The 27,213-nt window shown below is 45.5% G+C and overlaps 1 protein-coding gene across 1 annotated transcript in view; it reads right to left on the bottom strand.

The window, feature by feature from the left end:
* LOC129708487 ((E3-independent) E2 ubiquitin-conjugating enzyme UBE2O) overlaps positions 1-27,213 on the bottom strand; it is a 96,660-nt gene that overhangs the window by 22,760 nt on the left and 46,687 nt on the right. Inside the window, exons 10-11 of the mRNA XM_055654311.1 lie at positions 7,001-7,155; positions 1,941-2,053 (exon numbers count right to left, since the gene is read on the bottom strand). Of these exons, the coding sequence (XP_055510286.1) occupies positions 1,941-2,053; positions 7,001-7,155 (268 nt within the window). The remainder of the gene's footprint in view (positions 1-1,940; positions 2,054-7,000; positions 7,156-27,213) is intronic.

The raw sequence follows: 27,213 nt of genomic DNA, 5'->3' as shown, positions 1-27,213 counted from the left end.
CAGCATCTCATATTTTGCTTGGGCAGCTTACAGCCCAGTGGTATGAATATTGATTTCTCTCACTTCAGGTAGCCCCGGCATTCCCTCTCTCTCTATACGTCCCCCACCCAAGTCGCACCAACTTCTCATTTTCATCCTACAAACAACTAACAATGGCCTGTTTCCTTTATCATTGTTACTTTTTTGCATTTATTTCATTCATTGTCCTTTATCTCTACATCAAGTTCACATTTATTGTCACATGCACCAATTGGTCCACAGGGCATCAGCAGCCCAGGCGAAGCTCAACCAAGTACTGTCCCACCAACGGACACGAGTCCAGAGCCCAACCAGCCACAGTCAGCAGTAGAGAGATAGATGGAAGGGAAAAAAGCAGAATGGAGCAGTCACTGGCTGTGGCTGAAGAGAAAAGATGCTGTCTGGGCTGCCACGTGACCATCTAGAGGCTAACCATAAGACACACACCCAGGTCTGATCACCCTGCGGTGGGGGCCTGCCTCGACTGAGGGCGTCTTGTGATAAAAGGCTGAAACACCCAGTGATGTTGAGGTACACAACTGAAGATGTGTCTGATTGGTAGTAAAATCACCTAGTGGTCACCCTCAAGAATACCGGGTGTCAGTTGTGGTGAAGAACCTTAGTGATTGTAACATCCAGTCCTACTAATCAATATAAACATCTGGATCAAACCAGTGACCGCTGCGAAATGGCAGCTGACAACCAGGGAAAGACCTAGTGACGGCCTGGAGAGACTGCTGACCGGAGGGAATAGACCCAATCGGGGCTGGCATGGGCTAGCTCCTCATACCAGCAGGATCCATCGCTAATCAGCGTTTTGGATCCACCCTTATTGCAACGGTAGGAATCGACTATGAATGACAACTAGCACAGCAATTGACAGAGCAGCAGCCCCGGCAGGACATAAGCTACGAAGCTGCATCTGTGGCTGGGAAAATATAACATCAGAGAAGGGTCTCAAGATCCACCAGGGCAGGGAAAAGTGCCTGGGAGAGCTTGGTGTGGGGCCTCGCATTGACCATGACCTTCTAAGAGGAAGGCCAAATCAGTCGAGTGAAGCCCAGTGGCAGGTTAACTACCACAGTCCACAGGGTATCAGCACCCCAGGCCAAGCTCAACCAAGTACTGTCCCACCAACAGACACGAGTCCAGAGCCCAACCGGCCACAGTCAGCGGTAGACAGGAAGATGGAAGGGAAAAAAGAGAATGGAGCAGTGACTGGCTGTGGCTGAAGAGAAAAGATGCTGTCTGGGCTGCCACGTGTGACCATCTAGAGGCTAACCATAAGACACACACCCGGGGCTGATCACACTGCGGTGGGCCTGCCTCGACTGAGGGCGTCTTGTGATAAAAGGGCGAAACACCCAGTGACGTTGAGGTACACAACTGAAGATGTCAAGTCAAGTCAAGTCAAGTCAAGTTTATTTGTCACATACACATACGAGATGTGCAGTGAAATGAAAGTGGCAATGAAAGTGGCAATGATGTGTCTGATTGGTAGCAAAATCACCTAGTGGTCATCCCCAAGAATACCGGGTGTCAGCTGTGGTGAAGAACCTTAGGGATTGTAACATCCAGTCCTACTAATCAATATTTATCTCTCCACATCACCGTCTATATCTCTCGTTTCCCTTATCCCTAACCAGTCTGAAGAAGGGTCTCGACCCACAACGTCACCCATTCCTTCTCTCCAGAGATGATGCCTGTCCCGCTGAGTTACTCCAGCTTTTTGTGTCTATCTTCGGTTTAAAACAGAATCTGCAGTTCCTTCTTACACATCTTCACTATTGGTTTAGTTACAGTTTCAGAATTTAGCCAGAATTCAAACTGCAACATTAAGACCTTTAACAACCAATCATTATCCAAAACACTATGTGCAAAAAGTGTACAGTTTCAATCCAATTGTTTTGGGAATGACTCACCTCAATCTCACTACCATTTGCCTTTGGTCTGAACCATTTTACGGAGCACGTCCGGCCAATGTGATCAACAGATTGGACAACACCATACACACCAACTTCCTGGGAATCTTGAGCTTATGGGAAATAATCAGTTATTGTAAAACAAACACACAAGGCAGTAAAGAGCTAATTTTACTTCATGTTACTGATTGTATTCCTCCTTGTCACCTTCCCCTGCATCTGCTTTGATCTCCCATTTTCACACCTTACCTTTTTCTTGATTATGTTGATTTTCGTGTATCTCCCATTCATTTCAAGTACTGTTCATAACTCTCATTCCACCGTTCTCCTGACTACGTCTGAAGGGCCTCGACCCAAAACGTCACCCATTCCTTCTCTCCAGAGATGCTGCTTATCTTGCTGAGTTACTCTAACATTTTTTTAATTTTTGGCTGAATTTTGAATACTCCACTGACAAATGACTAAACCTTGGTCGGGGGCACAGGAGACAAATTTTATCATCTTTCCATTAATGTAATAGTTTGACATGCTGCATCTATAGAGCCTCATGTCATGAAGCACAAACTGGTTCCTTGGCAGAGAGCAGAGATGTACAAGGGGTCACGAGGGTTGATTGTTGCTAGATTAACAACTAATCTAATTTCTTCACAAGCTTCTTTTGGGGCAAGCTCTTTACAAAAGTAACACAGCTGCAAGAACAATTGTTTATCCTTGCTAATTGCTTTCCCACTTATCTTTGTTTGCAAATTTGGCTACCATAAATACTTTCTCATCCTGCATTCGTCATTGCCGAACAGTTGCTGCTACAGCAATGATTAAACCTGCAGTAAATGTGTGCAAGATAGTTTTTTGCAGCAATACATAGAGGTACCTACCAGAGAAGGGGCAGTGCTGGACCTCCTGTTAGGAAATGAGACAGGTCAGGCGGAGGTATGTGTTGGGGAGCATTTCGGGTCCAGTGATCACAATGCCATTAGTTTCAATATAATTATGGAGAGGGTCAGAACTGGACCAAGGGTTAAGATTTTTGATTGGAGAAAGGCTAACTTTGAGGAGATGCAAAAGGATTTAAAAGGAGTGAATTGGGACATTTTGTTTTATGGGAAGGATGTAGAAGAGAAATGGAGGACATTTAAAGATGAAATTTTAAGAGTGCAGAATCTTTATGTCCCTGTTCGGTTGAAAGGAAATAGTAATAATTAGAGAGAGCCATGGTTTTCAAGGGAAATTGGACACTTGGTTCGGAAAAAGAGAGAGATCTACAATAATTATAGGCAGCATGGAGTTGCTTTGGCAAGTAAGGTGAAAGTAAATCCAAAGGGTTTCTACAGCTATATTAATAGCAAAAGGATAATGATGGATAAAATTGGTCCATTAGAGAGTCAGAGTGGACAGCTATCTGCAGAGCCAAAAGAGATGGGGGAGATATTGAACAATTTATTTTATTCGGTATTCACCAAGGAGAAGGATATTGAATTATGTGAGGTAAGGGAAACAAGTAGAGTAGCTATGGAAACTATGAGATTCAAAGAAGAGGAAGTACGGACACTTTTGAAAAATATAAAAGTGGATAAGTCTCTAGGTCCTGACAGGATATTCCCGAGGACATTGAGGGAAGTTGGTGTAGAAATAACAGGGGCTATGACAGAAATATTTCAAATGTCATTAGAAACGGGAATGGTGCTGGAGGATTGGTGTACTGCGCATGTTGTTCCATTGTTTAAAAAGGGTTCTAAGAATAAACCTGGCAATTATAGACCTGTTAGTTTGACGTCAGTGGTGGGCAAATTAATGAAAAGGATACTTAGGAATATATATAAGCATCTAGATAAACAGGGTCTAATTAGGAACAGTCAACATGGATTTGTGCCTGGAAGGTCATGTTTGACTAATCTTCTTGAATTTTTTGAAGAGGTTACTAGGGAAATTGATGAGGGATGATGTCTATATGGACTTCAGTAAGGCCTTTGACAAGGTTCCACATAGAAGGTTGGTTAAGAAGGTTCAATTGTTGGGTATTAATGGTGGAGTAGCAAGATGGATTCAACAGTGGCTGAATGGGAGATGCCAGAGAGTAATGGTGGATGGCTGTTTGTCAGGTTGGAGGCCGGTGACTAGTGTGGTGCCACAGGGATCTGTGTTGGGTCCACTGTTGTTTGTCATGTACATCAATGATCTGGATGAAGGGGTGGTAAATTGGATTAGTAAGTATGCAGATGATACTAAGAAAGGTGGTGTTGTGGATAATGAAGTAGGATTTTCAAATTCTAGAGAGATTTAGGCCATTTGGAAGAGTGGGCTGAAAGATGGCAGATGGAGTTTAATGCTGATAAGTGTGAGGTGCTACATCTTGGCAGGACAAATCAAAATAGGACGTACATGGTAAATGGTTGCGAATTGAGGAATGCAGTTGAACAGAGGGATCTAGAAATAACTGCATAGTTCCCTGAAGGTGGAATCTCATGTAGATAGGGTGGTAAAGAAAGTTTTGTTGTGCTGGCCTTTATAAATCAGAGCGTTGAGTATAGAAGTTGGGATGTAATGTTAAAATTGCTCAAGGCATTGGTGAGGCCAATTCTGGAGTATGGTGTACAATTCTGGTCACCCAATTATAGGAAAGATGTCAACAAAATAGAGAGAGTACAGAGGAGATTTACTAGAATGTTGCCTGGGCGTCAGCAACTAAGTTACAGAGAAAGGTTGAATAAGTTAGGTCTTTATTCTTTGGAGCGCAGAAGGTTAAGGGGGAACTTGATAGAGGTCTTTAAAATGATGAGAGGGATAGACAGAGTTGACGTGGATCAGCTTTGTCCATTGAGAGGAGGGAAGATTCAAACAAGAGGACATGATTTGAGAATTAAGGGACTGAAGTTTAGGGGTATCATGAGGGGGAACTTCTTTACTCAGAGAGTGGTAGCTGTGTGGAATGAGCTTCCAGTGGAAGTGGTGGAGGCAGGTTTGATTTTATCATTTAAAGATAAATTGGATAGGTATATGGACGGGAAAGGAATTGAGGGGTATGGTCTGAGTGCAGGTAGATGGGGCTAGGGGAGAATAAGTGTTCGGCACAGACTAGAAGGGCCGAGATGGCCTGTTTTCGTGCTGTAATTGTTATATGGTTATAAACCAGTGGTTACAGGTTGCCAACAGGAAATGAGCCCTGATCCGGAATCACTGCCTCCTGCCCATTATCAGATCCTCAGACAATAACTGAGTTCGGTATTCAGAAAAACGCAAGGAATCATTGGAATTGTCAAAGGTCACTCAAGATAAACATTCTCGGCAGCTGTGCTGCTGCATGTATACAGACCTGCGTGTGATCCAAAGTCAGGATCGAACCCATGTCGTTGGCTCGGCAAGCACTGTTGAATTGCTACTGGACCATCCCCATCCTCTCCCGAATGCCCCATCCCTGTCCAGGGGCAGCTGGAGATGTCCGAGTTGACCCTGGACTGACGGGACACCAGCCCGGAGCAGTGGCGGCCCCAGGCTTACAGCCAGTGCTGATAAGAAGCGCTAACTCCAGCTCAACTCTGCCTGTCCTGCCGGTTAACCGACGTCCCCGGACTGATAGGACACCGGCCCGGATCAGTGTAGTTAGCGCGTCTTCTCCGCGCTGGCTGTATGCCTGGAGCCGCCACTGCTCCGGGCCGGTGTCCAGTCAGTCCAGGGTCACCCCGGACATCTCCTGCCGCCCCCGGACAGGGATGGGACACTCGGGAGGGGACAGGGACGGTCCAGTAGCTATTCAACAGTGCCGGAGACCCAGGTTCGATCCTGACTACGGATGAAACGCAGGTCTGTATACATGCAGCATCACAGCTGTCGAGACCTATGGCATTCGCAGTCGGAATACCAAATTCACTTACTAGGTCAAGGCCATGAGCTCATCCTGCAACTACGTGAAATGCCATCTGAACGTTCAAATTAACCAGTTGGTTCCCTGCTTTTAATGTGCTTAAGATTTCCTCAATAAAACCAAAATACTTGTTGCACATTATCTCTCCTTCATGAATCCACGCTGACCGGTGATTTCCCAAATGTTACAATATTGCTTGTGATGCTAACAATTGTCCTGCAATGGTTGTTAGGCTAAGCAGCCTATGGTTTCTCATTTTAGTCATCTTCCATAATTTGAAAGCCCCATTGATTTGTCCAATACTTTGTTGGCTATTGCATACTTGCTTCCCACATTATCCTTTTTAATGGATTATTTATAGTATCTTTAGTAATCATAAAGATACAAAATTCCTTTGCCTTTTTTGTTCTGCAAAGTATTTTCCCAGCTTCATTCCCATCGCTCATATTCCTTTGGCACCTTCCTTTACAAATAAAGGTGCCCCACACCTTACTACAAACTAACAAACCAACCCATCTACATCCAAGTCACTTATCGTCCATCCACCATAACTATCTTCTACCCGTCAGCCATATGACCACGTCACTGTTAATCCCATGCATCTTAATCCTTTGATCAGCCTACCGATCTACAAATGTTGCTCCAAGCACATTGAACACACTTGGCTCACATCACCGTCCAGAACTGAAGCGGCTCTCATTTGGATGCACATGTACTGGCAAATTAAATTCCCCTGATCACCAAGAAATGTTCCTGTCTTTTATATTATAACCATCCTAGTCTACATAAGAATATTTCACATTTCCACCATATCACTATTTTTTGCAAGTCAAATTTTTCCTCATCTGCCACCCAAAACCCCCCACCCGCCCGAGCCCAAACCCCACCCATTACCCAAAACCCCCACCCCACCGAGCCCAAAACCCCCCCTCTGCCCACCCACAACCCCCACCCACAACCCACACCCTGCCCAGTTTTGTCCACCCCATTGCATCACTGCAGAACAATATGAGTCCTAAATTTTGTCAGTTAATTTCTGATGTCATCTATTCTTGATGAACTGCAGTGCAAATCTGCTTTGGTCTCTACTCTGTTGTGCTCTACAAACAACCAACGATGTCTTCAACCAAATTGCTTGTTCTTTGACGTTCATGGCATTTTCTGGCCTGTTGCTACTGCTCGAACAACACCAAATACTCACCACGCTTATCCAACACAAAATCTCCAGGACAGAACTCATTGTTATCCACGTGATGGACTGGCAGCAAGTCATTGGATCGAAGGCTTTTCTCCACAGTTCCATCTTGCCACATCACATCCACACTAGTGCTGGTTTTTAGAATCTCAACAGCAATTCTAGGGAAGAAATTAAAATTAGAATTCAGGAAGGAATGAAAATTAGAAATAACATTCTCAAAGTTACAGAGAGTGGGCAGATGCAAGTTACAGAGCTCAGATGGGCAAACAATCATACAGGCACCACACAACAATCAAATCAAGGCACCACACAAAAGGACATGGCTACTCTGGCTCAGTCCACAACCGCAAGGCTAATTCATGGCTCAGCTGCCGTGATAATTGCCACAGGTGTCGGGAATGTAAAAACTCCAAGCCCAGAGGCTCTACCATGCCACCATTCTGATATACAGTTGAAGGTAGACACAAAATGCTCGGGTAACTCAGCGGGACAAGCAGCATCTCTGGAGAGAAGGAATGGGTGACGTTTCGGGTCGAGACCCTTCTTCAGACTGATGCTGCTCGTTCCGCTGAGTTACTCCAGCATTATGTCAACCTTCGATTTAAACCAGCATCTGCCGTTCTTTCCATCACATTTTGGATGCTCCAGAAAAATCTGGAACTATGGACCACTAATATCTGTGGTAGATAGGTTACTGGAGAGGATTGAGGGAATCATGTGTACCTTCAGCTTCTGACTGACCACATGGGGGAACTAGAGCAGCATTTGGGCAACTCAGGATTACCCAGGAGACACATCTAAGGTGCAGGTAGAGAGTAGATGAGTGGCCACCAGGAAGGAGAAAGGGAGCAGAAAGTGCAGGAATTACCTGCAGCCATTCCCCTGTAAAAGAAGTTTATCAGTTAGAAAACATCTGAGTGCAGGATGTGGTGAAGTAGAAAGCAACAGCAGCCAGACCTGTGACAGGTTGGGCTCTAAGGCATTGCAGGAACAAGTGAAATCAGATAGGTTGCAGTGAAAGGGGACAGGCAGAGAGATTCTGTAGTCCCAAGTACCAGGATGTCTCAGCTCAGCTGCAGAACATTCTCATGGGAGCGTTTGCGCAACCAGAGGTTGTTGTGCACCTTGGTAGCAATGACAAATAGATCCTGTAGAGTAAACACATGAAGTTAGGAAAAATGTTAATAAGCAGAACCTCACTAGTAGTATCTCTGGGTTGCTTCAGGTACCACCTGCTAGCAAGGTCAGGAATAGACAGAAAGCCAGATAAAGACATGGATGGGAAGCTGCTGCAGGGGGTAAGGATTCAGGTTCTTGGATCATTGGGGCCGGGGCGACCCATACAAGAGAAACAGGGTGTACCTGCACCAATAAACTGGGAGTATAATTTGAGAGGTCTACAGAGAATGGTTTAACATTGGTTGGCAGGGGATAGGGCCTCAAAGCAGACAGGGTGCAGAGAAGAGGTTCAGACCAAATACTGTAGTCAAAGAGTAAAATTAGCAGTGATGGCAGACAAGCACGTGGCAGAGAGGATCGATCCACTGGTGGTTTAAACTGCATTTATTTCAATGGTATGGCAGACAATCTCAGCATGGATAGACGAGGGACTGGGATATTATAGTCATACCAGAGACGTGCCTGCAAGAAAGGCAGGGCCGGCAACTCATTGTCCAAGCGTATAGATGCAAGAGGTACAGGTAAGAGAGGGAGGTGTTGAGGAAGTATTATATAGTAGAACCGCTCGGATAGTGACTTTTATATAAGCTAGGTAATTTGCAAAAGAAAAGCTTAAGGTTTTCCTAACAAAATAAAGTACAATGAACCATACACACAGGGAAAGATGAATCAAGACATAGAAACGGTTAACCTAAACCTGCATAGCTTAGTTTATTGCTTTGGGGCAATTATAACACTGGAGGAAATTGTATTCGATATGATGAATGGATAGCTGAATAGGGGCCTCTTCTTAGGCCAGAGGTCACTGTTCTTTCTCTATGACACATTCTTAAGCTTTGAGGGTTATGCTGAGTTTGAGACAGAATTCAAGGCTGAGAGATAATAGATCCTGTAGTTAGCCTTGGCTGTGTTACATTATAATGAGGTTGTGATAAGGGATGGATGATTGGCGAGAAAGAGAATTAGATTGATGGATATGTTTATAGGAAGTCGAAGAAGCAGATGTAATTCTGATGTAATGGTTTGAGTTCTAAATCTCCCTTGTGTTCTGCCTTGTACATGAGATTGGAAATCCAGCGTCCAGATAGCAGGAAAAGGGCTACAAATTAGAATTGAGTTGTTTCCTGGCACCAAACACTTACTAATTAAGTTGACAGATTTACGACCCATGTATGCTTAGGTTGGGAGATTTATGCGTGTTTTGAACTTAGAAACTGTAATTCAGCAAACCTATATATTTAATGTTTTAAAGACATAGGTAATAGTATTTCAAACTGTAAAATTGTAGTGGAACTATTTATGAAATGTATTGTCTTAGTAGGAATGTAAACATTAGACCTTGTTTAGATTTATAGAAATATCTTTCTTCTTGGTAAGAGAAGTGTGTATGACTTGTGTGATCATTGTATTACATATGTATCTTATATTTTGAGGAGTAGTCTTTGATAATTGAGCCTACTGGGGTTTTGCTGTGTTGAAATAAAATAAGCAAAGATATACCACAGGCAAACGAAGGTTGTAAAGAGGCCAGGGAAGGGGGATCATGTGATTGATGTTGTAAATCACCAGAAGGGCTCAGATGATTGGTTACTAGCTTGTCATACCCTCTGTATCTGAAATGTCTAATACCTATATAAATGACATGAGTTCTATCAAAGTTACTCCTCTCTGGACCCGCCCCAGAGCATCAGCTCTGTGTTGGAAGGTTCAGAGACTAGTCTCAGCTTTTCGGAGCTCCCGCAACGCAACATCTCCAGCCCGTGTTGCGGGGTTGGAACGATCCAGGGAGGGGCCGTACATCGCCCAGCGCGGCTTTAATTGCCGCGGGACACTCCTACGCCCGCCGGGGGCTCCAACTTTGTGACATTTAGACCTGGAGCGGGGCCATACATCGCCCAGCGCATCCTTAAATGGTCGTGGGACTTACCATCACCCGCGTGGGGCTTCAACATCGGGAGAAAAATGGTGCGGGGAGAGAAAAGACTTTGCCTTCCATCACAGTGAGGAGGAGATTCACTGTAATGGATGTTTGTGTGAATTGAATTGTTTGTGTGTCTTGTAGGAATTGTTTTGTTTGTATGGCTGTAGAAACTGAGTTTTGTTTGAGCCTCACTGAGGTTCAAATGACATAGAATAAATATTGATTGATTGATTGATTGATATTGATTGATTAGTGAGAGATTTGAAATTCCACAATATTGACTGGACTCCCATAGGGTTTTGTCAGGATGAAATTTGTTAAGTGTCCCAGAAAGTTTCCTTGATCAAAAGATAGAGGGTCTGACAGGAGGGGCACCACATTGGTCCTCCTTGGAGAGAATGAGGTGGGGCAAATGACCGAAGCATCAATGGACGCAGCACATTGGGACATTGACCATCATTCTATTTGTTTCAAGGCAGTTATGGAGCATGATAAGACTGGTCCACAAGTTAAGATCCTAAATTGGGACAAAGCTGATTTGAGACATTAAGCAGAAACATGCTGTGATTAATTAGGACAATCTGTTTACAGGTAAGGTGATATGTGCAAGTAGGAACCTTTCAAAAGAAAGATAGCAAGACTACAGAGCATGTTCCTGTTAGCGTGAACAGCAAAACTGGTAGATTACAGGGCCATGAAAGGGACGAGATGTTGAGGCTCTGGTGCGGAAAAACGGAGAGAATGTTGGGATGAAGCAAATCCCTCTGCGTAGGAATAAGGCAATCAGTGCAGGAAAGGAGGGCATGGCAGGCAAAATAAACAAAAAGAGGGGTAGTAGGGGAAAAAAGTCTCCTTAAAGATCCACATAACCATTTTTAATGTAGAGCCACAAGAGATAGGGTACTGACTATTCACCTCTACCCCATTGCAGACATTGGGCTTTGTCTCTGGGACTGAAGCACTGCAATTAGGTACGTTACAAAACTTACCTTCTGCGGCGCGGCAGTTCTGCCGCTGCCCCTGTGGCGCGACTCTGGCGCCTTTGGGAGGGGGGCGGGTTTAAAATGCGATTTTTCTGCAGCCTATTCAAATCTATCTCTGTTAGGATGTTTAGTTGCTAAAGAAAAATCGCTTTGACTGCCGTTTTATTAAGTTTATTAAAATTGGCGCTGGATAATTTAATTGTTAGAGTAAATTAAAAATCATCTTCTAAAGCCGTGAACGCCGACAACGGGACGGATCTCACGTAGGGGACAAGGCAAGGTAGGCTGTTTATTTTTACATTAAAAAGTACTTCTTAAGATGCCTTTAATCAAAATTTTAATTTGCCTGAAGGTGACTTAGAGCCCATCCGAACCGGCAGTATTTTTCATGCCGACATGGGCTTCAAATTCACTGCAACCGCAACGTTCCAAACCAGCGCGTTCCACAAAATCCCACTCACAAGATGATTTAAATGGCCATTAATTTACAGCAATTAAACTTTAAATGCCTTCCATTTGGCCTATAAATTTATGACAATGAGATTTTAAAATCATGTTATATTGTGAATTCTTGTGCGAATGTTATTTGGAGATTTAGGCTATTTAAAAATGTAAATCTTTTCTTAAGAAATGGATAGATGTTTAGATCTAGTAATTGAATGTTGGAAATAGCTACAATTGGGTAACTAACTAATTATATGCTTTAATTTCAGGTCACCCAAGTAAGGTTGTTTAATATTTGTTTCAGAATGCTTCAATCTATAATAACTGAACATTTCTTTCAGTTCTCTTAATTTTTAATAATTTGACTGTCCTTGATCACAGCTTTCGTGTTAAGTCAATGGAAAAGCAATAGGGAACAAGATGCTAATTTCCGAGTATGAAAATGGCCATAACTTTTTTAATACTGAAGATATGAAAGTGAATTTAATACTGAAGATATAATAGTGGTCAGTGGGGGCGCTGCAAGCCGGCACCCTGTCAGCAGCGTGTCCGTTTTTTTCCAACTTTTTTTGTTTTTTTGGTTTGTTTTAAAGTATGTTTTTTGTGTTTCTTTGTGTATCTTGCATGGGGGGTGGTGTGGGGGAGTGAGGGGGAAACCGTTTTGGTTGCCTCCTCCATGGAGAGGCAACTTTTTCCAGGTCGCCTCCCCCGCTGGGGCTCGCCAGAGGGGAGCGCTCCGTTTCCGTGGCCCGTGGCAGCCTGAAGCCGCGTTTCAGAGTTTCAGCTGGCGCGGCGTCCGCAGCCCGGGATCCCTCGTGGGGGACCCGGGAGAAGAAGGAGCTTCAACCGCCGGCCTGCGGCCAACTTCTAACACGGACCCGGCGTGGACTTACCATCACCCCTAGAGGGGAGCTTCGACCGCCGGCCCTGCACTCTGCGGTGCTTCTGGCTGCGGCGGGGACTTTAAATCTTCGACCGCCAGCCTACACCAACCTAAAGCCGCGGCCTCCGGTGGGGAAGAGCCGATCCTGGACTGACTCTGGACTCTGGTCCCAACCACGGGAGGGAAATGGAGGAGGACTGGCCAAATTTTGGGCCTTCCACCACAGTGATGAATGCTGTGGTGGGTGTTTGTGTTAAATTTTTATTGTGTATTGTGTGTTCTTTATCATTGTACCGCTGCTGACAAATTTCATTTCACTTGCACTTTATGTTCGATGTGACGAATAAAACTTCTTTTTATGCTTTATCTGATGGGATAAATTGCAGACTTGATTTTTAAAATCTCAAAATTTTGTAACATTGCTACTGCAATGCTAACTATATAGGGCTCGAAATTAACGATTGCCCGGGTGCCAATGGCGACATAAAGTCTCGCCAGGCAACCTAAAAGCCGTGCCATTTTTCCAAGCTTGTATTTTGTATGTTCAAAGTTAAGGGAAATTAGGCAGGAATATCAAAAATGATCACTTGCAGCTGAGAAACAAAAAGATGATTTGTGTATGAAGACACCATGACAAAAGCAAAGATACTGGAGCTGAGGCGGAAGCCGGTTACTGAAATGATACTAAAGATTATCCATGACTCTACAACAGCTTTTTCGTTAAGTGGACTATCTCGCTCCGCTATAGGATCTTTGCCGGGCACTTTCTCCCTTCCTTTGCATTCTGGGAGATCTGGCCGCCATTGTTGTCCGGTCACTGCCTCGCCGCGACCACTAAAAACCAACGCAGAATCACTCCCTGGAGCTGGAGTAACTCTTGCTTCTTGGTCTCCTGGTCCTCCAAAAATATTCCAAATGGAATTTAAGCTGGAGCGGACCCTCCACCATCAAATTGCAAACTCTGAAAAATAACAGCCTATTGCACTTTATCTGTTTATTTAATATATATATATATAGTATATATTCGGTTGTTTGCAGCAAGCAAGAATTTCATTGTCCAATCTGGGACATGACAATAAAACTCTTGACTGGGACTTAAGCAAAAAGGGAAAAAAGAGCTACCTTAAATTTAGTTGCGTCTGGTTGGGTAACTATGATAGGGTGAAGATTATTCCATGCTTTAATTGTGCGGGGGAACTTCATGGAGCAGCCATTATCTCTGGATATAAGAAATTGGGTGACATTTCGGGTAGAGACCCTTCTTTAGATTTTCTCTGGTTTTAGTGTTTTTAGTTTAATTTAAAGATACAGCGTGGAAACAGGTCCTTCGGCCCACGGAGTCCACGCCGGCCACCGATCACCCATACACTAGTTTGATACCACACATTAGCGACGTAAGCCAACAGTCAAGAGTGTTTTATTCTCTCACGTCCCAGCTAGAACAATGAAATCCTTATTTGCAGCAGCACAACTGAATATGTAAACATAGTACTCTGAAAACAATGTTATATACAAGAAAACAACAGTTTATATTTATATACGACCCTCTCTGTCTGTGTCTGTCTCTGTGTTAGGTGTTATCTATATCTAGATCTGCTCCTTTTCCCTTTGATCGCAGACGATACTATACGATAGAACTTTATTAATCCCAGGGGGTATATATATATATCTATATCTAATCTATATATACCCTGGGATTAATAAAGTTCTATTGTATAGTAGTATAGTATCATCTGCGATCAAAGGGAAAAGGAGCAAACTCCATACAGACAGCACCCATATTCAGGATCAATTCCGGGTCTCTGGCACTTTTCGCCAGCAACTTTATGGCTAATGTACTGCCCCATAACCTTGAACTGAATTAAAACATACAGTAACTGTAAAGGGGGACATAGAGTCACTTAGAGATTTAAGGCTGAAAATGGATAGTTTCTTTTTTTTAAGTACCCAAAGTTATCAACGTATAACTTTGTGCGTTGGAAAATAAAATATAGTGGCACAGCTGGTAGACTTGCTGCCTCACACGCCTGAGATCTGTGTTTGGTCCTGTCCTCGGGCACTGGCTGTGTTGAATTTGCACGTTCTCCCTGCAAGCGTGTGGGTTTCCTTCCACAAACCAAAGACACATTGGTTTTGTAGGTTAACTTGTCTCTGTAAAATTGCCCCTAATGTGCAGGGAGTGGGTGAGGAAAGTGAGATAACTGAACTTGTGTAAATGGGTAGACCAAAATGCTGGAGAAACTCAGCGGGCGAGACAGCATCTATGGAGCGAAGGAAATAGGCGACGTTTCGGGTCGAGACCCTTCTACAGACTGTGAAAGAGTTAGTTATTAATTGATTGTTGTCATTCCTGTTGTAAAAAGCTTTCCTGTGGTAAAATGCCAATTGTAATGCATGATGGGATTTGAAAAAAATCATGACAAGGTTTTTTTCTTACGCAAGTTGAATAGTTCACAGGTCTCTTAAAAGTTTTTTTTATGTAAGTTGAAGAGGTTAATCAGATAAGAAGAGGCCAGAGGATGCCATGGGGATGACTGGCTTTTGTCAACTCCATATTTAGAGGTGGCTGAACGTATATTAACCCGGTTTTCTGGTGCATCTTTGTGTGTGCTGCTGGAGATTCAGACGTAAAACTGTTGCCTCTGGGTCTCTAGGTCCACACGTATCAGACGGTAAATTAAAGCTTTGTATGGTCTTAAGGATTTGTACTTTTGTCTATCTTTTTAAGTGAACTTTTACATTGTCGTAGTCGCGCAGGTCCTCACTGGGACCAACACCGGATGACTGAGCAGAGGTTACCAGGACTGGAAACGGAGAAATATGAGCTCTATCGGTCCATTGTAACCGACTCCTAGACACTCTTGGAAACACCCGTTTCTTTGTCAGAAGTTGGTCTGTTCCCAGCTGAGGTTCTTAGAGAGACAAAGGTGTAAATGTGTGATCAAACACACTTGTACTTTACACTAGTCTTTAATGAGAACACAGGGTTAAACACACATCAGCAGTCACTGTCTCCAGTCTGCTACTGTACTGCGCAGAAGGAGAAGGCGTTATTATAATTGGTAATTAAGGCGTGGTTAGTGGTATTGAGGTAGTTATATTATTGGTTGCATGCATAAACCATCTACATCCTTCCCCTTAGAAAACCAAGCATGGCACAGAACCATGGCAACAGAGTTAAACAAAATTAAACAAAATCGCCGTAACGAACAGGCGGCTTAACAACCCGACCGCAGGGGAGACCGAGAACGGTAGGGGGGACCGACATGCAGGAGGGGATGAAACTATGAGGGCGACCCACGCGGAGGAGATCGCAGCACGTGAGGAGCATGCAGGGGTCAGCAACCGGGACGGTTGTCGGTGGCTGGAATAGCAGCGGTGGAGCGTATGGACCCTCGGGCGGCGGCCTCACAGTCAACCAGGTAGGAGCGGGGAGACTCAGCCACGCCAACCACTGTTGCGAGACAGGAATAGCCACTGGCAGTCTGCAGCCGAACGACCTGTCCTGGCAGCAAAGGCTTAAGAGGTTTGCATGACCTGTCATGGGATCGCCGTTGGGCGTCATGTCTTTCCTGTATGTGCCTCTGGCCGCAGGCAGGCTCCAACACAGGAGGCAGGAGCTTGTGTTGAGCAATCGGGATCGGTGGCCTGGTTGTCCTGGACATCAGGCGCTGGGCAGGTGAACCCATGGTCGGGTCCCTGGAGATATTTCTGAGTTTCAGGACGTCTAGGTAAAAATCGGAGTTTGTCAGGCGCGATTGCTCCATTAAAAGTTTTGCACTTCAGACCGCCCGCTCCGCAAGACCGTTGCTCTGTGGGTACTCTGGGCTACTGGTGAAATGGTGGAAGTTCCATTTGCTGGCGAATGCCTTGAACTCGTTGCTTGTGAACTGCCTGCCGTTGTCGGTCTGCAAACGGACCGGGGAGCCTAAAGTGGAGAAATGTCTCCGCAGCTTGCGGGTAACCATCTCGGACGTGAGGGAAGAAGGTCCACCTCGAACCAGTTCGAGTATGAGTCGGCCAGGACGAGATAATGCTTGCCACACCATTCGAAGATGTCAGCAGTCAGCGAAGTCCAGGCCATGGCAGGCGCCGGTTGCTGTAAATGTGGCTGACGTTGCTGATGCGGTCTCGGATGTACTTGGCCATGCCAGCCCAGTAGAATTGGCACTGACCGTGGGCAATCGTCGCATCAGCCCCAGGGTGCCCGCTGTGGGCCACGTTGAAGTACTGGTCGTACAGGGAGGAAGGGACCACGACCTTGTGGCCCTTAACTATGATGCCGTCCTGGATCATCAGCTCGTCGCGGACCAGGAAGAAGGGTTGAGTCTCAGCCGGTGCACTTGCGTGCTTGCTTGGCCAGCCACGTTTGATCACGGAAGAAAGTTGCTGCAGAGCAGGATCAGCAGCGGTGTGCTCGGCCAGGCACTGGAGCTGATTAGTGGGGACAAAGTTAACGGCGAGCACAAGTAGATCCTCTTGTTCGTAGGGGTTGCGGTCGCAGGAAGCCCATGGGGCGCGAGAGAGAGTGTCGGCAACGTGCATCTCTGTGCCCTTCTTGTACACCAGTTTAAAGTCAAAGCACTGTAGTTGCAACATCATCCACTGCAGCCAGGCAGGAGCGACATGGATTGGCTTGTTTAAAATGGTCACCAGCAGCTGGTGGTCAGTCTCGACCGTAAAACGGCTGCCAAAAAGGAAGACCTTGAATTTAGAGCAGGCGAACACAACCGCGAGCAGCTCTTTCTCGATCTGAGCATACCGTTGTTTGGTGTCGGTCATGGTGCGGGAGGCGTACGAGACAGGATACAGCGATCCATCATCAGAGGACTGTAGGCAGGCCGCACCGAGCCCGAACCTGGAGGTGTCGCAGGTGACGGTGATCGGGCGCCGTAGGTCGAAAGACCTTAGTGTCGGGGTGCTGATCAACTTGGGCATCAGACAGTCGAACGCCTGCTGGTGTTGCGGGAACTAGGACCAAGCGGTGTCCTTTCTGGTCAGTTGCCACAGGGACGAGCTCAGCTCGCTGAGATTGGGTATAAACTTCCCTAGGTAGTTCACCATACCCTGGAACCGTTGCAGACCGAACACATCGGTGGGGGCCGGCATCTCGGTGATTGCGGCAGCCTTCAATGGGTCGGGCTTTAGTCCTTCCGAAGTGAAGACATTCCCGACGTACGTGACTTCCGAGACCCGGAACCTGCACTTTTTAAGAGTTCAGCTTCAGGTTGATTTGCCGAGCCCGATCCAGGACACGGCGGAGGTTCATGTCATGCTCAGCAACATCCTTTCCATAAACCAGGATGTCATCCACGATGATGGCGCACGGCAGGCCGGAGAACAACTTTCCATCGCCCTCTGGAACACCTCGCTTGCAGAATTGATGCCGAATGGCATCCGCAGAAACTTAAATCTGCCAAACGGTGTGGAGAACGTCGTCAAGGCGGAGGAGCCCTTGTCCAGAGGTATTTGCCAAAAGGAACTGTTCACGTCGAGGACTGAGAAGACAGTGGCCTGTCCGACTTGGGCTGCAACGTCCTCCACGGTCCTCATGGGGTAGTGGGGGCGCCTGATTGCGAGGTTTAAATCCTTCGGGTTGATGTACACCCGTATTTCGTTTCTGTCCTTTTTCAGGGTGGCAACCATGGTGGAGACCCACTCGGTGGGCTCGCTGACCGCCTCCAGCACTCCCATGGCGACCATGTACAGGGGGGGGGGGGGGGGGGGTAGGGATGGATGGAAGGGAGGAGGGGGTCTCCCTGTCGGTCTGCCCCTGGGCCTGGCCAAGATGGCCATTCGCGGGTCCAGGCAGCGGGCAGTCGATGGCCGCACAGCGGTCACCTGCCTGCCCCTTTTCCGGGGTTACGTCCGAGCTCGCGTGTCCCTAGAAAAGGAACATGCGGTGTCCATGGAGACTGTGGAGGCCTTCTGTGAATGCTGGTCACCACAGGAGGTTGAATATATTATAGATAAAAATGTTAATATTTTAATTTGATAATTTTATCTAAATTGCTTGAGCTTTTTCCGGGTCTACGTCCGTGCCCGCCTGTCCCTGGAGAGGGAACACGCAGTGTCCGTGGGGACTTTGGAGGCCTCCGTGAATGCTGGTCGCCGTTGGAGGTCGAGTGTTTTGTTGATAAAGTTGACGTTATATTAATTTGATGATCGTTTGTTTGTAAACTGTCAACATAGGCAGTCTTTGATTGTGTTAATACTCTGTTTATTTTTATTTTTTGAATAAAAGTAGTTTCATAATAAAAAAATGGCGACCATGTCGTTCAACATCGACTCAACTTTGTCTTTCATGGCGTGGGACACTATGCGGTGCGCGGACCACGGCCGCCACCTTCGGGTCAATGGCAATTCTGTAGGTGATGGGCAGCTTGCCCAGCTCATCGTTAAACAGGTCAGGGTATTCCGATATCGGATCCAGCGAAATCAGCACTTTGTGGACCGTTCGGTCGAACGACACCAGTCTCGGGTCCTGGCATGCCTGATTGCCCAACAGAGTCACACAGTCAGAGTTCAAGACATAAAACGAAAACTATGTTTTCTTCAGCACGCAATTGAAGGTGGCCTTTCCCATCGGTCTCAGCACCTCGCCCCCGTAAGCATGCAGAGTGGACCAGTTAGGAGCTCACTGTTTCTAATCTTCTTGAACAGGCTTGTTGACATTACGTTGACCTTGGCACCCGTGTCGAGCTTAGCATGGAACCTGCAATTGTTGACAGTAACCAGGACAGTCGGATCGGGGAGTCGGCCAGGTGCGTGGAGGAGTGAGAACACACTTGCCTCCCCTTGAGAATTAATTGGATCAGAATCGTGGGCCGTGTCTAGCGAGGACTGGGAACCATACTGGTTATCAATTTGCTTCAGCATGTTTAAGTTAGGTCTAGAAGCCTGTGGAACTTTCCCACGGGAGCGGCAAGCTGCAGACAATGATTTAACTTCTTACAGAAGATGCAGGATTTGCCGTAAGCTGGGCACGTCGACTGCTTTTGATGCATGTAGTTGCAATTGGGGCACTTACTGGGGGGCACCCCGCCGGGACTGTAGCTGGCCCGGGGCACAAATTTTGTGTTATCCATCCGAGGACGCGGTCTGTTAAACCCGGTCAGATTGATCGATTTCGTGTCCGACCCTCGCTGACCGACCTGCGGGTCAACGACCTCAGCCATTCTGCAGGCATGCATGGCTTCGCTCAGAGTCAGATCTGGTTTCCTGAGGAGCTCCGATATTAACCTCTGATCGAGCATCCCCGTAACTAAAATGTCCCTGGTAAGCTGGTCTGTCATTGCACCGAAACAGCACCTTTCGGCTAGGTATCGCAGGTCAGCAGTGAAACATTCAACAGGTTCCTCCGGCAGCTGCTTTCTGGTGAAAAAACGCGCCCACTCTAAAATACGGTTCGAGGGCAGGTCGCAAATCTCCCTGAACTTGCGCAGCAGGCATACCGGGTCGTCAGCAGTCTCTAGAGGTATCTGTACCTGATCATTGGGACCCAAGACTGGCGGGTCGTAGGTGAAGGTTCTTGCTCTCCTCATGTCATCGGGGCCAGCAAGGTTGAGAAGTAGAGAGGCTTTGACCGCATCGGGCTCGTTCCGATGTGCGATGTTGATGTAGTGGCTGAAGTCCAACTCCAAGGTAGCCCAGCGCTCTGCGTTGTCAGAATCGAAGATGAGGGGCGCGGGCTTTCGGCACGAGGATGCCATGGTCAGTGAAAGCAAAACTCAGAGGAACAAATAAAACTCAGAAAAAGAAATAAAACCCGGGAAACAGGAGACGCGAGTCTTTTCCGACTGACACCATGTAAATGCATGATCAAACACACTTGTACTTTACACTAGTCTTTAATGAGAACACAGGGTTAAACACACATCAGCAGTCACCGTCTCCAGTCTGCTACTGTACTGCTCAGAAGGAGATGGCGTTATTATAATTGGTAACTAAGGCGTGGTTAGTGGTATTAAGGTAGCTATATTATTGGTTGCATGCATAAACCATCTACAAAAGGTAAGAGCAATTGTGAATTGTGTATGTATTTTTACATATGTATTTTGTGTATGTATTTTTAAGAAGGAATTGTGCTTTCTCTCTCTATCTCTCTCTCTCCCTCTACAAAGGGCTCGTCGGCCTTGTTGAGACACCCGTGGTTTGTCGGGTTGAGAAACAGGGGCGGTATTGCTTGGTTGAGACACTCGGGGATCTGTCGGGTTGAGATATCAAGGTCTCTTTCTCTCTCTCTCAATGATTAAGACGTCTGCAAAGTTGAGAAACTGGGGTCTCAAGTCTGCCTGGCTGAGACACTTGGGGCGGTGTTTTTTTTAAAAAGAATTGAGAAATCTGCGCTCTCTCTCTCTCTCGCTCTCTATCTATCGGGAATACTCTGGATAATGGTGAAGGAGGAACCCCTGTCCAACATGCGTGTTATTTGAATTCCAAGTACAATAAGAAATTTAGAATATTAAGTTCCGAGGTGATCAAACGGTTAAGAAATGAGAAAAGGTGGAGGGATCCCTTTTCCTGACAAAGCAAAATAGGGAAATTGGCGGGAAATTGGGACAGAATTAAGCATTTCCTGACTAAAGGCAGATGAAGAAGAGGAAGGGAGCAAGGACTGAAGCAAAAGAAGAGAAGCAGTATTAAATTCAATATTGAGAGCTAAAACAAACCTTTTGGCACAGCAGCAGAACGGCAGGCAACCTTGCTTTGCTGAGAAGACCCAGAATAAGAATGTGGGTCTTTGTCTGTGGAATTTGAAGATCTTAGTGGGTGTAGCCAGACTTTGAAAAAGGGTAGTCTGATTGGTCGCCACCTCAGTGGGTGTGGCCAGACTGAGTGATGGAAAATCTGACCAATCACGATCTTGGTCATGTCCAATCACAGCGTCCAGGATTCTGACTGACAGGGAATTGGACCATCCCACCCTGCTGCCTATCATTGTGAAGATTTATGGTAGCAGAAAAAAATGCTGTAATGAGTTTTATTTCCAACTTAATTTTCTTGTTTCAACAAGAAGGCTTTCACAATTTAAAGACTTTATAACTACAATTGAGATCTCAGTCCACCCAGAGCAATGCCTGAGCTAATAAAACACACTGGCTTGTAAAATCTTTTTTGTACATTATTTTTGTAACCACGATTCTGGTGAGCAAAAAAGGTTTTGTCAGAAATAGGGAAAGTAGATTACAGAGACGTCTTTGAAGTAAAAAAAAATAGTATGAACTGCTTTTGTAAATTGCTTTTGTACATTATTTTGTGTATGTGTATGTGTCCCTTTAAGAAACTGAAATGCATGTGGTCCCTTGCTGCAAATAGACTTTTTTCTAAATTCTTGTTGCTACGATAAAAACGAATCAGGTTTGAAGTCTGATACCTGTGTTAAGTTACACTTTGAAGTTATGTCGAATGTGTGTTTTTGTATCGTGACTTAAGAGAAAAATGTGCAAATGTGTTATTTGTTATAAATGGTTAAGGAGCTTTGTGTTTGAAACAATAGTTGTGTATGTCCTTTTAAGAAATGGCAATTGTTTGGGGTTTAACATCGATCACCTCGAAGCAGCAGTTTGACTGTTTTTACAGTATGTTTTCACTGATAAGGATTCCACTGAGGATTCCGAGGGGCACACTCAGATTCTTCAGATTGGAGTATTGAAGTCAAATACTTTTCTTGCATTGATAACTTTTGTGGTTCTAAATACTGAGTTATGTGCAGGTTTATTGTGGAATTTATTTTGATGTGCAAATTTTGTGTTGTGAGAATGTAATTGTTTTGTGACATTTTTGGCCAAAATGAATCACAAGGCATGAAAGAGCTTACAGACACGAATGCTGCACTTACATCCCTGATGAATATTCTAACATTACAGATTTAGCAGCACATATTACTGCAGAAATAAAGAAGATTACAGAGGTAGGGGAGTAAATGCATAACTTTAATAAAGGTGGAGAATGGTGGTCATTTATCATTTTGGAAAAATATGGGGAATGATAATACATTATGGATCTATTGTACTGCTGATCATCATATTGATCTATGTACTGAAATGTCTGAAGCCTATGTTTAGTAGTATATAATTGGACTATACAAGGACTATAATTGTTATCAGAGTCTGATTAAAAATAAAGGAATGAAAGAGTTAGTTATTAATTGCTTGTTATCATATTTAAGCTTTCCCGTTGTAAAAAGCCAATTGTAATGGGGTGGGGTACCGCAAGGCTCAGTAGGGCACCGCAAGGCTCAGTGCTGGGACCCCAGCTATTTACAATATATATTAATGATCTGGATGAGGGAATTGAAGGCAATATCTCCAAGTTTGCGGATGACACTAAGCTGGGGGGCAGTGTTAGCTGTGAGGAGGATGCTAGGAGACTGCAAGGTGACTTGGATAGGCTGGGTGAGTGGGCAAATGTTTGGCAGATGCAGTATAATGTGGATAAATGTGAGGTTATCCATTTTGGTGGCAAAACGGGAAAGTAGACTATTATCTAAATGGTGGCCGATTGGGAAAGGGGGAGATGCAGCGAGACCTGGGTGTCATGGTACACCAGTCATTGAAGGTAGGCATGCAGGTGCAGCAGGCAGTAAAGAAAGCGAATGGTATGTTAGCTTTCATTGCAAAAGGATTTGAGTATAGGAGCAGGGAGGTTCTACTGCAGTTGTACAGGGTCTTGGTGAGACCACACCTGGAGTATTGCGTACAGTTTTGATCTCCAAATCTGAGGAAGGACATTATTGCCATAGAGGGAGTGCAGAGACGGTTCACCAGACTGATTCCTGGGATGTCAGGACTGTCTTATGAAGAAAGACTGGATAGACTTGGTTTATACTCTCTAGAATTTAGGAGATTGAGAGGGGATCTTATAGAAACTTAATAATTCTTAAGGGGTTGCACAGGCTAGATGCAGGAAGATTGTTCCCGATGTTAGGGAAGTCCAGGACAAGGGGTCACAGCTTAAGGATAAGGGGGAAATCCTTTAAAACCGAGATGAGAAGAACTTTTTTCACAGAGAGTGGTGAATCTCTGGAACTCTCTGCCACAGAGGGTAGTTGAGGCCAGTTCATTGGCTATATTTAAGAGGGAGTTAGATGTGGCCCTTGTGGCTAAGGGGATCAGGGGGTATGGAGAGAAGGCAGGTACGGGATACTGAGTTGGATGATCAGCCATGATCATATTGAATGGCGAATGGTGCAGGCTGGAAGTATGTATGCATACTACGAGCCTGCACCGTAAGGTGTAGTTTCTACATTACTTACATTACTTTCTATGTAATGCATGATGGGATTTGAAAAAAAATCATACGGTTTTGTTTCTTACGCAAGTTGAATAGTTCACAGCTCTCTTACAAGTTTTTTTAATGTAAGTTGAAGAGGTTAATCGGATAAGAAGGGGCCAGATGCCATTGGGATGACTGGCCTTTGGCAAAGAGTGAAAAACAACTCCATATTTGGAGATGGCTGAACGAATATTAACCCCAGTTTTCTGGTATTTCTTTGTGTGTGCTGCTGGAGATACAGACGTAAAACTGTTGCCTCTGGGTCCCTAGGTCCACACCCGTCAGACGGTAAATTGAAGCTTTGTATGGTCTTTAGAATTTGTACTTTATCTTTTTAAGTGAACTTTTACAACTGATGTGAGGGTGGGGTGGGGCGGGAAGAAGAAAGGAAGAGGCGGAGACAGTGGGCTGAGGAAGAGCTGGGAAGGGGAGGAGAAAGCAAGAACTAACTGAAATTGGACGTCAATGTTCATACCGCTGGGGTGTAAACTGCCCAAGCGAAATATGAGGTGCTGTTCCTCCAATTTGCGGTGGGTCTCACTCTGGCCATGGAGGAGGCCCAGGACAGAAAAGTCAGATTCGGAATGGGAGGGGGAGTTGAAGTGCTGAGCCACCGGGAGATCAGGTTGGTCATTGCGAACTGAGTGGAGGTGCTGTGCAAAGCGATCGCCAAGCCTGCACTTGGTTTCACCGAGGTTGATCATTACGCTGAATAATCCGACCACATTTTTGTTTGGAAGTGGAAAGAAATAATAGAAATTGCATTCATTGCAATGTGTAAAAAGATTTGAGATACTGTATTATAATTTTGCTGCATGTCATTGTGGTATATATCATGGCTTGATTGGTGAATGTTTAATTTGTAACTTTCGAGCAGAAATATGTGAATGTCTATTGAGGATAATTCCGACTGGTAACTACGCACTTCGTCCAAGCACATTATCACACACGTCATGCAAGCCGTCTTAAATGACCACCTAAACTGTCATTTGGCAACCCAAAAAGTTGCCTAGGTTGCCCAGCTGGAAACAGAGAAAAAAAGTTAAGTGAGAGCCATGCTACATTGTAGACTCTATCTTCCCCTCTTCTCTGCCTATTGTATTTAAGTCTAGTTTTATGACACTTGTGTATAGAATTTGATTAGATAACATGCATAAACACCTCTCTCTCTCTCTCTCTCTCTCTCTCCCCACGGCAACTGGTCAGCGTCGGCCACTTTCTCCCTCCCTTTGCTTTGTGGGAGTTCTGGCCGCCATTGTTGTCTGGTCACTGCCTCACTGCGACCGCTGAAAAACAACGCAGAATCACTCCCTGGAGCTGGAGTAACTCCCTGGAGCAACTCTTGCTTCTTGGTTTCCTGGTCCTCCAAAACTATTCAAAATGGAATTTAAACTGGTGGACCCACCACCACCAAACTCCAAACTCAGAAAAATAACAGCCTATTCCATTTTATCTGTTTATTTATTGAGTATATCAGGGCTCTCGCTTAACTTTTTTTCCCTGTTGCCAGCCAGGTAACCTAGGCAGCTTTATAAGTTGTCAAATGACAGTTTAGGTGGTCATTTAAGACGGCTTGTATGACACGTGCGATAATGTGCTTGGACGAAGTTCGTAGTTACCAGTCAGAATTATGGTCAATGAAGCACTCACGTATTATTTACATAACATAGAAACATAGAAATTAGGTGCAGGAGTAGGCCATTCAGCCCTTCGAGCCTGCACCGCAATTCAATATGATCATGGCTGATCATCCAACTCAGTATCCCGTACCTGCCTTCTCTCCATACCCCCTGATCCCCTTAGCCACAAGGGCCACATCTAACTCCCTCTTAAATATAGCCAATGAACTGGCCTCAACTACCCTCTGTGGCAGAGAGTTCCAGAGATTCACCACTCTCTGCGTGAAAAAAGTTCTTCTCATCTCGGTTTTAAAGGATTTCCCCTTTATCCTTAAGCTGTGACCCCTTGTCCTGGACTTCCCCAACATCGGGAACAATCTTCCTGCATCTAGCCTGTCCAACCCCTTAAGAATTTTGTAAGTTTCTATAAGATCCCCTCTCAATCTTCTAAATTCTAGAGAGTATAAACCAAGTCTATCCAGTCTTTCTTCATAAGACAGTCCTGACATCCCAGGAATCAGTCTGGTGAACCGTCTCTGCACTCCCTCTATGGCAATAATGTCCTTCCTCAGATTTGGAGACCAAAACTGTACGCAATACTCCAGGTGTGGTCTCACCAAGACCCTGTACAACTGCAGTAGAACCTCTCTGCTCCTATACTCAAATCCTTTTGCAATGAAAGCTAACATACCATTCGCTTTCTTTACTGCCTGCTGCACCTGCATGCCTACCTTCAATGACTGGTGTACCATGACACCCAGGTCTCGCTGCATCTCCCCCTTTCCCAATCGGCCACCATTTAGATATTCCTGCTTCAAATAAAGTCACAAACTAAACATATTCACCAATCAAGACATGATATATACCACAATGACATGCAGCAAAATTACAATACAGTATCTCATCTCCTTTTACACATTGCAATTAATGCAATTTCTATTATTTCTTTCCACATCCAAACAAAATTCTGGTTGGATTATTCAGAGTATGATCAACTTCAGTGAGACCAAGTGCAGGCTTGGCAATCGCTTCACACAACACCTACACTCAGTTCGCAATAACCAACCTGATCTCCTGTGGCTCAGCACCTCAACTCCCCCTCCCATTCCGACCTTTCTGTCCTGGGCCTCCTCCATGACCAGAGTGAGGCCCACCACAAATTGGAGGAACAGCACCTCATATTTTGCTTGGTAGTATACACCCCAGCAGTATGAACATTGGCTTCTCCAATTTCAGGTAGTCCTTGCTTTCTCCCTCCTTCCCCTCCCATTCCCAGCTCCCCCACTGTCTCCGCCTCTTCCTTTCTTCCCCCCCCCCCCCCCCCCCCCCCCCCCCCCAACATCAGTCTGAAGAAGGGTCTCGACCCGAAACGTCGCCTATTCCTTCGCTCCAGAGATGCTGCCTCACCCACTGATTTTCTCCAGCTTTGTCTACCAACAGGATCCCACCACTGGCCACATCTTCCCATTCCTCCCCTGTTGGCTTTCCGCAGAGACCGTTCCTTCCGTAACTCCCTGGTCATTTTGACCCTTCCCACGCAAACCACCCCCTCTCCTGGCACTTTCCCTTGCAACCACAGGAAATGCTACACTTGTCGCTTTACCTCCCCCCTTGACTCCATTCAAGGACCCTAGCCGTTTTTCCAAGTGCGGCAGAGGTTCACCTGCACGTCCTCCAACCTCATCTATTGCATCCGCTGCTCCTGGTGTCGGCTGCTCTACATCGATGAGACCAGGCATATGCCTGGCGATCACTTCGCCCAATACCTCAGCTCGGTTCGCAATAACCAACCTGATCTCCCGGTGGCTCAGCACTTCAACTCCTCCTCCCATTCCGAATCAGACTTTTCTGTCCTGGGCCTCCTTCATGGCCAGAGTGAGGCCCACCGTAAATTGGAGGAGCAGCACCTC

This window comes from Leucoraja erinacea, chromosome 23 (assembly GCF_028641065.1).
Source record: "Leucoraja erinacea ecotype New England chromosome 23, Leri_hhj_1, whole genome shotgun sequence".
Taxonomy (NCBI): Eukaryota; Metazoa; Chordata; class Chondrichthyes; order Rajiformes; family Rajidae; genus Leucoraja; species Leucoraja erinaceus.
The sequence above is the reverse complement of the archived record's forward strand: the minus strand, read 5'-3'. Positions and strand labels throughout refer to the sequence as shown.